Genomic DNA, 13,513 nt, shown 5'->3' on the forward strand with positions numbered 1-13,513 from the left:
AAAGCCAAAGACTCATAATTAAATCAAAATATAACCTAGGTCAATCATAGGGCTAAGGAGAGTGGAGAATAACTCAGATTTCATCCCTACAGAATAGACTGGTCAAAGATTCAATTCAAGGGTATAGATACTAAAGAGGCAAATGAGTCTCTAATTATAGGCATATCTAATTATATTATTAGGAAACATCTGGAAGGATTATTCAGGCCTAACCCTGATGACCACACGGTATGTGCTTTAGATACCGGTTTGTTAATGGGTTCTGTGCAGAACTTAGGCTGTTCAGAAACATATTAATTGGTAGAATGCTCCTCTCTCCAAAATCCATGCATAGGCTGATAAAATTAAATCCACAAAATGCAAGCTCCTGACTCTTCAACTTAAACAACTTGAAGAAAATTGGAGGTTGAACAGGACTACAAAAAGCACAATCCTGAAGATGAAGAAATGATGAGAAAAAATAATGAAGACCCTTGCTCTAGGACCTGGATAAAAAGTTTGACTTTATCAAAATTAAGGATTTCTTTTCGATGAAGGACATTGTGAACAAAGTTAATAAACATCCAAAAAATTAGGAGAAAGCATTAGTATTGTCTAATACCGACGAGGTATTGATATGTAGAATATATGAGAAATGCCTCCAAGTCAACATTGACAAGGAAACCCAATGGAAACAGGGGCAGACTCTCAGACAAGGAACCCCAAGTGTCTGATATGCACATGAAAAGACATACGAAGCCATTAGTAAGTACCTAAATACAAATTAAATCAGTGAGATAAGACTTTCTATCCATCAGATTAGCAAAAAGTAAATAGTCTATTAATGCGAAATGTTAGTGGGAAGGTGGAGATACAGGAACCCTCATGTGCTGCTGGTGACAAATTAGGTTTGTTCGTCCATTCTGTAAAGATATCTGGCAGTCCATGGTCTAAATATACGTATTCATACATATATGAATATATAGTCTAAATATATATGTAAATTGCATTTACATAGTTATGTATATGTATATATAGTATGTATATAATTTATATACACATATTTGCATATATGTGTATATAAATAGATTATAGATATTTAGACTATAGTTATATGTTCAAGAGAGAGATTCCTAAGTTTGTTCATTTGCCTTTCCATGTTTTCAAAAACTACCTTCCTTTAGCTGCGTTTTCGCCCTGAGAGAGCTCTGAGTCAGGCGAAAAAAAGGCAGTTGTGTTGTGTCAGTCCTTCAGAGAACCCCCAGACAGATGATCGCAGACAAACACAATTCCTTGGGAACAAGGCCCCCTCTCCTTCCCTCCAGGACCAGGTATCCACACCAGGAGCATGAGCTGCCGGCCAGAAGACCCGCTGCTCTGTGGGGAGGGGGTGGGGCAAGGCTAAGTTAAAACACTATAGACACTTTTTTCTCGATTCAGTGTTCTCTTGGTTGCTATAAATCTTTGACCACATTCCAGAGTTCTGACAAAGTTGATTCTGGCAGTTTTTGTTCATTTTTTTTGGTGTTTCTATGAAAGGACAGGTCCTTCAGGCTACCTACTCTACCATTTTGACTGATGTCTGGCCTCACCAAGAATTTTTTAAAAATAAAGCTAGTTGCCCCTAAATGCCTTACAATGAAAATATATACTATTCAGTGCATAAAAGTAGTGAGGAAAATACATTCGCTGACTATCCTAGGTTTTTGTATTAAGAGGACATGGAGCGCATACTTTTTGAGTACCGGTCATGCTGCAAGCGCAGTGCTAGAAATCTTACATTTATTAAATCATCACTGACTAGCTTGGGTCATCTGTGGCCTCTGTAAAACAAGAGGGTTAGATGATCCCTAACGTCCTTTCTAGCTCTAATCCTGTATGACTCTAAAAAGATCTTGCTTTGTGTTTTGAAAAGAACCAGAGTATACTTACTGTTGAAATGGAAACATGTTAGAAAAAAGAAAAGATCAGTTGCTGAGAAATAAATGCAGTGCTGTACCTGATGTAATACTGATGACTGAAGATGGGGCTTCTAGATGTCGGTCTGGCTAATGGTAGAGTCAGGCAAAGAGTAGGCAACCGGGAAACGGGATGGTTGGACAGAAAAATAAGCTTATAATTAAATGGAACGTATGTTATTCTCCACAGGGAAATGTACTGAGTGTTATGACAAACCTAAAGTTTTTTCTTTTTAAACAAATAATCAATCTGAAAGGAATAATCAATAAAATGTTCAGGAAATAGATTAAGGGGGGAGACGCCTCAAGCTTTACCAGATTTTCATAGGACAACATGTTATTTCTGAAATACAGATGAAGTAGGAGCACAAATTTTATAGTCAAAAAACCTGAGTTGAGGGACTTCCCTGGTGGTCCAGAGGTTAAGACTCTGCCCTTCTAATGTAGGGGGTGTGGATTCAATCCCTGGTTAGGGGACTAAGATCCCACATGCCGTGGAGTGTGGCAAAAAAACCACAAAAAACAAAACAAAAAAAACTCTGACTGGGAATCCTGACTCACAACTTTCTATTTAGAGGACTTTTAGTAAGTGAATCTCTTTGAGTCTGAGTTTCCTCGTCTGTAAAATAGAAACAGTAATTCTTAATTCACCGAATTCTTTTGCAAAGGTTAAATTAAATGAGATAGTAAATACATTTATTTATTTTTTACAAGTTAGACTTTTTATTATTACTGACCCAAGAGATTTAATTCTCTCATCAGTTTATATTCACATCATAAAACATAAATTAATTTCATTGTTTTCATTTATTTATTTATTTTGTTGTTTTGGGGGCAGGATATGTATATCATGCAGTGTGTTAGACCACATAGCCAATTTATTGCTGCTGAGTCCTTTAAAAATTTCAAGAGGGATTTTTTTTAATTTGATATTAAACTAAGCAAAAAAAATTAGTCGGTCTAAAAGTAAATGCATTTATTATAGAGATTCCCACACAGTTGCTCTAGAAGTGGGAACTGTTCTCGCTTCAGACTTAGAGGAGAACTTACAAGACAAACCTAGCCTGGATGCTGCTTTGCGTGGACGCCTCTCTCCTGATTTTCCCAGTTAGGAAATATTGAGCTAAACCAATGCTAGTTCTCTATGGGACACATCTTCTAACTCTAAAACACATTTTGAGGTGTCTAGTCAAGCAGCTGGACACAGATGTATTAACTACAGTGAGGTTGGGCTAACCAGGAAGGATGGGAGTGTGAAACTGTGTGTGCCCATTCGATGAAAGAGAAGTAGGGTGAGAAGTGGGAAGAATCGGCCAGAGGAGAACAAATGAAACTGAGGCCATAGGAAGAAGTCTGGACAGGGAGGTGGCATTTGATATCCAAGAACAGATTAACAAACACAGATGATAGGGCTTCCCTGGTGGCGCAGTGGTTGAGAATCTGCCTGCCAATGCAGGGGACACGGGTTCGAGCCCTGGTCTGGGAAGATCCCACATGCCGCGGAGCAACTAGGCCCGTGAGCCACAACTACTGAGCCTGCGCGTCTGGAGCCTGTGCTCCGCAACAAGAGAGGCCGCGATAGTGAGAGGCCTGCGCACCGCAATGAAGAGTGGCCCCCGCTCGCCGCAACTGGAGAAAGCCCTCGCACAGAAACGAAGACCCAACACAGCCAAAAATAAATAAATAAATAAATTTATAAAAACAAAAAACAAAAAACAAACACAGATGATATTAATATTCAGGGAGGATAACTGACTTCAAGAAGTTCCAGTTAGAGGAACTGCTTGTTCACCCATGTGTGCAGACAAAGCTCCTAGATACAGGGACCTAGAAGCAGGCAATATTCTGACATGCAGGCAGGTGGACATGACATGAGGCTGGGGCTCAGGGACTGACTCTCAGTTTGAGAAGGAGCCTGGGGATTCATGAGAATCATTCTAGAGAATCGGGGTCACAAGCCAGGTTTTCAAACACTGGAGAACAAAACAGTGATCTAACTACCGAAACTGATGCTAGATGCAAGGTTTCTCAACCTTGGCACCACTGACATTTTGGACTGGAGAACTCTTTGTTAGGGGGGGCCGCCCTGGGCATTGTAAAATGTTTCGCATCAGCTCTGGCCTCTACCCACCAGATGCCATTAGTATCCCCTCCTCAAGTTGTGACAATCTAAAATGTCTCCAGACATTGCCCAATGTCCCAGGGCAGGGTGGATGGGGAGACGGGAGCAGGGGAAAAGTTACCCCTAATTGAGAACCACTGGGCTGGCGTATGCCTGGTGGGAGAGCACTGCTCCAACGGTGGAGGCTGGGGTAAGAGGGTCTCAGGGATGGTTTGATCTAGAGGACGGAATGACTGACAGTGGCCCAGTAAGACAGTGTAGTGAAGCGTTCTGCCAGATCTGTCGCTTTCATCATTTCTGTGCAGCCTGTCCTGTTTTCTCTACTCCCCTTTCAGTGTGCTTTTGCGTCTTGAGCTGCCCTTGGGCTTCTGGTTTCTTTGCCTCCTACACATGGAGAGCCAAAAGACCTGGGAGAGCCTTTGGCCAACGGCTGATGTGGCCGATGTACGTGAGACAGCTCCCTTGCCTAGAGGGTTCCCTAATGTTCCCCTCCCCTCTTTGGGGCTTTGCCTGATTGGCCTCTTCCATTTCCCTGCTTCCCCTACTCTCTACTGGCTTCTTCTGGGAACATGTCCTTAATAAATTACTTGCACACAAATCTCTCCTTAGGGTCTGCTCCCAGGGAACCCAGCTTAATACAGCCAGGAAGGCTGGGGTCAAAGGACAGAGTCAGGTTTGAGAAACAAGGCCAGGAGAGCAGCTCAGAATGAAGGCTATGAAGGATAAGCTGGCCTGAAGCCCCCATCATATGGGTTTCCAGTGTGAGACCTGCAATGGGAGAACTGACTGAAAGCAGTTGAGGGCAACCAGACAGTGTGGTCTTGGTCTCAGGAACAAGATTGAAAGCAAGAATAAAGCACAAGGCTTTCAGATGCTGTAGAAATAACAACTATTAGAAGAAATATCTCTAAAATGATTTCTTGTTAATGTTAAATATCTCTAGAGAATTCATCATCACAGGATGAAAGAGTCTAATCCACTGGAGTCTGAAAACGGTGCAGTGGAGTATTTCAATCTCTGTAATATAGAAACAACCCGGCAAATCTATATACTGCCACTCCTCCCTCGGCTGGTTAAAACATTCAGTGAGCTGCTAGGAGTGGAGGACATCTATCAGAGGTGACTGTTCCCTCTTCTTTCTCAAAGCAGAACTATTTCTGCACCATTTGCACTCTGGTAGCTGATTGATACAATGAGTTTGGGAAGGACCAACTAAGAGCAGTTTTGCAGTAAAGATGGCTATCTTGTTAAAAAACTTGCTCCTTCATTGTTACTTCATTGTTACTGCCATTCCACACAACAGGGACCAAACTTTGATGGGCCATATGTAAGAATCATTTTTATGTTCGTAAAGAGGTTACAATAAAGACAGAAAATAAAAAGTTTAAAAAATCATTTTGGAAAGTAAACATAAGTAATATATAAACAACTTATTTTTAACATTTAGAAACATGATGTTTGAAATAGTAGGTTATAGGTTCTCTATTCACAATTTGTCTTTCATAATCATTTTCTTATTGTGTAAAGAAATCATCTGTGTTCTTCAGTTAGTATGTAATTTAGACCAGCCAGCAAGTTCTAATTTTTAATTCTGAAAATTAAAGCTTAAGGGATTCTTTGAGAATATTCTTTAAGAAATACACAGACAGTATGTGCCAAGAGGCATTAAAGACTATTTCTGGACTAAGTAATATTCTTTGAAAAAGAAAACCGTGGAAATGAATTGATTTCAGGAAAATTAATTCAGAGAGAATTAATGATGACAAAGGAAAAATAATAGAGTGAGACTAAAATAAAACTAAAATTAAATTCATAACAGCTATTAATTATGAGTTTAGCATAGTTTTAATCTCCAAATGCTTTAGATTTTAAATAATAATTAAAATATAATTACTGATAAAAAGTGAATAAGAAAGCACTTACAAACACATTTGCAAATAAAATTTCTTATTAATTCATTCAACTAACAGATCTCTGATACATTTTCTTCAGCACAGATGCCCATGTTCTGCACCACGTGAGACCCTTGCCCTGACCACATAGATCCATCACCCTAGACCACATCTGTTTGAACCAGGTGTGTCCCCTGCTCCAAAAAGAGTTAATCTGTATTCTTTTTAGTGACCTATGAGGTGGTCCAGCAAAAAGCACAGCAAAATAGGAATATACCATACATATGTGATTTGCAGAACTACTTAGATTCTTTCTCTTTAGAAATATGAATGTGACACATAAAGAGAACATATGTAGTTGGTAGGGTAGTGAGACAGAAGCTAAATAGACAGAGAAATAAGAAAAGCTGCAAAGACCATGAGGTAGCAAAAGACACGGGGAAGCAGAAGCCATAAGAAAACAGAATCTCACTGATGTGTTGAATTGGAGTGAGGTAACTGGTTGGAAGAGGCAGGAGAAATATTAGTAGAAACATATAGTAGCTGTGTCTTGGTAATACTTGAGCATTCTAGGGAGAAGGAAGCAAAATGCATCTGCTGCTGAGATCATTCAAGCAGTATGGACACCAAAGGATTTTCTAGTTTTCAAACTACATTCTAGGCTCTTTGAAGCCAAGCTTTTCCTATATTCCCATGGGGCCTGGCTTTGTGGTTGAAACTCCTTTCTCTCTTATTTTCTCATGCACTATTCTTTGAACCCCTACTGCCTGAGGTATCTAAAAATAATCTAACTAGTACACCATGAAAAGGAGTTTGGACTTCAATCTGAAAACAATAATTATAAAAGGGATTCACATTTTCATTTCAGAAAGAAGACCCTGGGACCAATGTGGAAATAAGTTGAAAATGGACTAGAGGTAGAGATTATACTTTGGAATCTGTTTTAAATCAGCGAGAGATGGTGATGGGTGATCAATGAATTGGATTACGAAGGGGGATGAATGAACAGAATTTGATTCAGCTTAGATGTAGTCAGTGAGGGAGTAGGAAGAATCAAGTCTGATTCCTAGTTTCCTCGTCTGGGCAACCAGATGGATGGTGATGCCTTTCACTGAGAAAGGTGACGTATGAAGAGGACCAGCTCCATTTTGGGGAGGAGTGGCAGGTGCCAGTGAAACTTCCAGGTAAAGATGTCCAGTAGGCAGTGGAATGTTCATATCTGGATCTCACACAAGAGCTCTGGAGTTATAATTTTGTGTATAAGGGCTTGGTACCATGAATTTCAGAGATATCTGAATAAAAATTTCTTGTTTTATTTCCATAGCACTAACTTTAGGGATGCTCTTGAACTAGGCTGTGTTAGCCTAGGGAAGCTGAGAATATAGGATGTGTTCATGTCTGAATATCCTCTGTACTGCACCTTAGCTATCACACTGTACATTGTATAACTCTGAGATTGATGAGTTACCTTGCCTAGGTGAGGCAGTCTCTTCAGAAGGCTATGTATAGGACCAGTTTAGCTTTACGTATATAAGGCTAGGACTAGAAGGGGAAGTAAAGTTTCCAGGTCTGATGTTATATATTCCAGAAGGTCTGAGTATTTGGAAGGTCTAGAAGCTTGCACTTTCATATCTTGGCTGATATTACAACTATATTCCTTTCTGTATTCCTTAGATATGTAAATCCAAGTGTTGTCCCTATTGTGGTATTTCTGTTAATCTGGACATTCTATTGGTATTTGTCAAAATGGAGGTTATATAGGGTGATATCAATGGATTGGTAGGAATTGAAGTCATGGTGTGTATAAGATCACTTGGGAGGATAAATTAAGAAAAGAGAGCAGGGAACAGAATCCTGGGAAACACTAATATTTAAGGAGTAGGTAAAAGAGAGAAAAGTCCAAGAGGAGAATAAATGAATGATGACGAAATCTCAGGGATTGAACAACTAGAAAGGTAGATTGAGTAATATTTGTATGTCATCATTAAACTGAGACAGATGTTTTCTTGTTACACATGAATACATGCTCATTGTTAGATTAACTTTCTAAAAGATTCATAACAAAGGCTCAGAAAAAGATGGGTTTCCTAATTTTCAACTAGAAAGTTAAAACTTGCTGATAATTAAGTCTATTTATAAGTTAATAAAAGACTTAGCATGAGTAATGACCTCAAAAGTTACCTTTTTCTATTTAAAACATTTACTCAATACTTAATGTGTGCTAGGTATTGTGCTTTACCTGCAATATCTCATTTAGATATTAGAACTACCTCATGAGGATGGCACTTGTATTTTCTTCTTTTAAAGAAGTGGAATGCACCCCAATGTTCATTGCAGCACTGTTTACATTCGCCAGGTCATGGAAGCAACCTAAATGCCCATCGACAGACAAATGGTTAAAGAAGATGTGGTACATATATACAATGGAATATTACTCAGCCATAAAAAGGAATGATATTGGGTCATTTGTTGAGACGTGGATGGATCTAGAGACTGTCATACAGAGTGAAGTAAGTCAGAAAGAGAAAACAAATATCGTATATTAATGCATATATGTGGAACCTAGAAAAATGGTACAGATGAACCGGTTTGCAGGGCAGAAGTTGAGACACAGATGTAGAGAACAAACGTATGGACACCAAGGGGGGAAAGCCGCGGCAGGGTGGGGATGTGGGGTGATGAACTGGGCGATTGGGATTGACATGTATACACTGATGTGTATAAAACTGATGACTAATAAGAACCTGCTGTATAAAAAAATAAATTAAATAAAATTTAAAAATTAAAAAAAAATAATAAATAAAGAAGTGGAAACTGAAAATTTGAGAGGTTAAATAATTTGCTGGAGTCACCCAGGTAGTAACTAACAGGGCGGAGATTCAAATGGAGGGCTTTTTGACTTGAGAGCCTGAGGCTTAGCTACTATTTGAAAGCATTACTTATGGTAACAAAAGGTTAGATTTATCAGGCATTTATTAGTGTAATTTTCAATGAAGACAGATTTTGTAGGCACATTACACTCATACCAACATTTACAGGTGTGCTACAATTTTAAAAGTACTTCTTGATATACCTGAAAACAATAATACATATTTGAAAAATTTGTTTTTGGTACTAAAAGAGAAATGATTCTATTTTCAGAATGCTAACTCCTGAGTTTATCTGATTTCTTAACTTGTGAAACCAAAAATTGTTTTTACCTTTGCTAACTTGCTTGGTTTTGGCATAAAGTCATGCATAGTTCCCAGGGCAATACAGCCTCTCTGGGCATATGTAAGTGGAAAACTATTTGTTTTTGTTTTTTTTTAAAGAAATTTACAGAGTACTAGATATAGGTAATTGTTACACATTAAGAAAATTTTGGCTTTTCAAATCATTTTGTGTTGCTTTTAATTAATGAATTCCAACTGCATTCCCTCAACTATATATAATAGAGATGTAAAAGACTCTAGGAAGATTGATTTTGAGTAAATCATGCCAAAGTTACTAATAATGAAAACAAATAGGGCTTCCCTGCTGGCACAGTGGTTAGGAATCCACCTGCAATGCAGGGGACACGGGTTCGAGCCCTGGTCTGGGAAGATCCCACATGCCGCGGAGCAACTAAGCCCGTGCGCCACAACTGCTGAGCCCACAAGCCACAACTACTGAGCCCACGTGCCACAACTACTGAAGTCCGTGCGCCTAGAGCCCGTGCTCCGCGACAAGAGAAGCCACCGCAATGAGAAGCCTGTGCACTGCAACCATGAGTAGCCCCCGCTCACCGCAACTGGAGAAAGCCCATGCACAGCAACGAAGACCCAACGCAGCCAAAACTAAATAAATTAAATAAATAAATTTATTAAAAAAACAAATTTCAATAGAAAAATTGGCTACATAGGAAAAGGCACTAGATGGGATCTTGATCCTAGAGCAGCAGTCCCCAACCTTTTTGGCACCAAGGACTGGTTTCGTGGAAGACAATTTTTCCACGGATGGTGCGGGGGGAATGGTTCAGGTGGTAATGCGAGCGATGGGGAGCAATGGGGAGCGGCAGATGAAGCTTTGCTTGCTGGCCGCTCACCTCCTGCCGTGTGGCCAGGTTCCTAACAGGCTGTGGACCAGTACCCGTCCATGGCCTGGGGAGTTGGGGACCCTTGTCATAGATTACTAGGCCAGTTATTAGAGGCTCATTTTTAAAAAGCTCCCTGGGACCTCAAGAATAACATCTGCCACATATTCCTGTATTCTGCCAAAGTATTTTTTCCTTTTTTTTTTTGGAAATAAAGCTTTATTGGAACACAGCTGTGCCCATTCCTTTGCACATTGTCTGTGGCTGCTTTTGTGACAATTCTGCTGAAGCTTTTATTTTTATTTTTTTGCTAAATTCACATCTTTTAATACAGCTGTCAAGTTTCCCAGAAGTTGTGTGATAGGCACAAATGATCCAAGTTACTGTTCTAGGACCTCCCTACTTTTACCTCATCTGCCACCTTTATTCACCCTTGCTTTGCTTTGTCTCAGAGGAAAAAAAAAAAAAAAAGAAATTAGTTTACAAATTACTTGTGGCGCAAGGCCTTCTTATTTTACAATCAACACTGCCACCCACTGAAAATCTCATAGGTCCCTGTCTTCCGTCCTGTTAAGGTGTCATTAGCTCAGTTGTCTGAAGGTGTTCATTTCTTCATCTCCTACCTTTACCCTGGTTCAGGCTTTCCCTCTACCTTTCTTTGCTTCCTACTCATTAGCTGCGAAATGTCTTGGGCAAAAGTATACTGACCTGGATCTTCGGAGAAGCACAGATGACGTTTCTGTTTATCTTTGCCTCCCATGTATTTGGCACTTCAGACCTAATGAAGGCTTTTATATGGGTTCCTTATTTGAGCATCAAAATGCTGTTTTCAGTAGGGTATCCATTCATTCAACAAATACTTTGCGCCAAGCACTGTTCTAAACACTGGAGATACAGCAGGGAACAAAACAGAAAAAAACAAAACAAAACAAAAAAAGCCCAACGCTTCTGAAACTTTCATTTTAGCGAGGAGACAGACCCGCAGTAAAGGAGGCGAGACAGATCGCAGAGCGCCAGGTAGGTGAAAAGAGGAATTCTGGCTTTTACTTTGGGTAAAATGGAAAACCAGCGGAGGGTTTGGAATAGAGGGCAGTTTAATGTTCCATTTCACAGATTAGGAAAATAAGTGACTGCTCCGCAGTAAGTGCACCAGCATGCTTTGTACAACTCTGTGGAGGAATTGCAATTTAGGTCCTCAGGGGGGAAAAAATTAACAGAAGGTAAGCGTTGATTTGGGGCCACTAGCCCCGAGATTCGAAGGGGCAGAAATGAAGAGGGACAAGACAAATGAAGATTAATCCGAAAGGAAGCAAACTGTTTACACCGAAATACAATTTAACACAAACATACGCAAAGAGGTACAACAACGAGTACCAGGGGCTCTATTCAGACACCTGTCACCTAAAAGGAAGCAAATCTCGAGGCAAACTGCGCCTTAAGCCGGCTCGGAGGCCGGGAGCTGGGGCCCCGTGAAGCTCCCCGGGCCTGATCCGGGCCTGCCCGGAGCGTGACCACGCCCCTGGCCACGCCCTGCCTGAGGCTCGCCGCCCGGGTTGGCCGCGGCGGAGGCGGTGGCCGCGGTGCCCGGAAGTGCAGCTGACGTGTCCCGGCCGCGCTCGGAATTGTGGGCGACTCGGCTAATGGCGTCGGGGAGTCTGGGAGGTCTGGGGAGACAGCGCTGAAGCTTCTCACCAGCTTGGCTGGTGACAACCGGTGTGGCCCGGCCTGCGTCAGCGGGAGGGACTTGCCCACCTTGTGGGCTCCTCTGCCAGAGCCGGCGGAGGCTAGCGGGGCGGGGCGACTGCGGGGGCCCCTCGGATAAGAGCCGGGGGAGTTGCGAGGAGGCTGTCGGGGGCGCTCGGGCTCGCTGCCCAGGCCGGGCCGAGCCCCCGCGGAGCCCTAGAGGCGGACAGCCCAAGGGCCGGAGGCGCCTGGAAGGAGCTGCCTGTCGCCCACGGAGCTGACAAGTGCCGGAGTTCGTTTTCGCCGCTCAGAAATTGACACGGAGCTTGGTGGATCATGTCTGGCACCAACAGCCCCGAGGCGGTTAAGAAGCTGCTGGAGAATATGCAGAGCGACTTGCGGGCCCTGTCCCTGGAATGCAAGAAGAAATTCCCACCTGTCAAGGAGGTAAGCTTCGGGCGACTTCGGGAGAAGGCACGGTGAGCATAGCCGGTCCTGTTAGACCCCGTCCTTCACTTGCATCCTCCAGCCCTGTCTGATTCCCCTTTGGCCCTCCACCTTTCCAGATGTACGAACCGGTGGGTTTTTCACAAGCGTTTTTATAGTTTGCTTTGGCGAGTGTGAGGCGCTTTCATTTTCTCTACCGTCCTGTCCACCAGATTTAGGAACGAAGTTCGCGGCGTGAGCCGATTCAGCGAATTCAGCTAGGTGTATGGTACCCTCCCTTTTTCTGGCCGTTTTCAAACACGAAATTGGTCACGGCAGGATTCAGAAACTTATGTTTGTTGCTTCTAAAAATTAATAATCATAGTTGTTGTACAGTCTGTGCCCCTTTGCCTTTATAGTATATATCGCTCAATTGGAAGTAGCTTTCCTTCTTGTCATGGGTCATGCAGCTTAACTCTTATCAATCTCATGAAGTATTCAATTATCTAGAGACACCTGACTTAGGACAAACAGTGAAGAGCCACAGGAACCATTTAAGCCTTGTTATGAGCAATACTGTACTGAGAAGTTTGGGCTTAGACTCAAATAGAATACACCTGAATTTAAGTGCTAGCAAAACAGAAAGACATCTTACTTAACCTCGTTGAGCTTCAGTTTTCTTTCAGATGTAAAATAGGGTTAAATAGTGGGTTTATTACATTATGGTGAGAAAGTCTTAAGAGGGAAAAAACATATTATTAAATAGGCTCAAGTTAATAATAAATACAAATTAAATTCTCCAAATAGTTCCTGAATAGAAATTATTAACATTTAGTCTCTGTTGGCTTTTTATCTTAAGATGCCATTTTATTTCTCTTAAACTTTTTAAAGATGCTACTCAATTTCTTTTCACGTTTCTGAAATAAGATATTTCAGTGACATTTTTGTAAAAGCAATTATTTTATATTTCTTCCTATTTAATGTAGTTTGGAGTACCTGCAATTTCATAATTAGAACTTACCCAGTAAAGTTTGAATTTTAGACTTCTAAGGAACCTTAACTTTTCTGTAAGTGCTTTGGTCTCATCATTCTTCAACAAACTCCATCTAGTAATTTTTTTAATAAAGTAAGAAAATATTACCTACCCAATGATGGAAACCAGATGTGCCACTTTTGGAAATATGACTATTATAAGTTTTATTTCAGACAGTCAGTAATTTGTTTTGATATCGATTTTCATTATTTTCTCTATATGATCTGTTCAAAGTTATAAAAAGTATTTTAAAGAATTTGGCCATTTTAAATAATTTTAAAGAAATAGGCTGTTCTAATTGTAAGGAAATTAGAAAATTTCAAATCCTGTTTTGTAATTTTAACAATAATTTATAGAACCGGCTATCCC

General features: G+C 40.8%; 1 protein-coding gene across 4 annotated transcripts in view; it reads left to right on the forward strand.

The window, feature by feature from the left end:
- The first annotated feature begins 11,615 nt into the window (after positions 1 to 11,615).
- MON2 (MON2 homolog, regulator of endosome-to-Golgi trafficking) overlaps positions 11,616 to 13,513 on the forward strand; it is a 147,739-nt gene continuing 145,841 nt past the window's right edge. For all 4 annotated transcript variants that reach the window (XM_082351172.1, XM_082351173.1, XM_082351174.1 and 1 more), the window contains exon 1: positions 11,616 to 12,132. In XM_082351172.1, the coding sequence (XP_082207298.1) occupies positions 12,022 to 12,132 (111 nt within the window). In that variant the 5' untranslated portion in view covers positions 11,616 to 12,021. The remainder of the gene's footprint in view (positions 12,133 to 13,513) is intronic.

Source organism: Balaenoptera borealis, assembly GCF_965194805.1.
Source record: "Balaenoptera borealis genome assembly, chromosome: 13".
Taxonomy (NCBI): domain Eukaryota; kingdom Metazoa; phylum Chordata; class Mammalia; order Artiodactyla; family Balaenopteridae; genus Balaenoptera; species Balaenoptera borealis.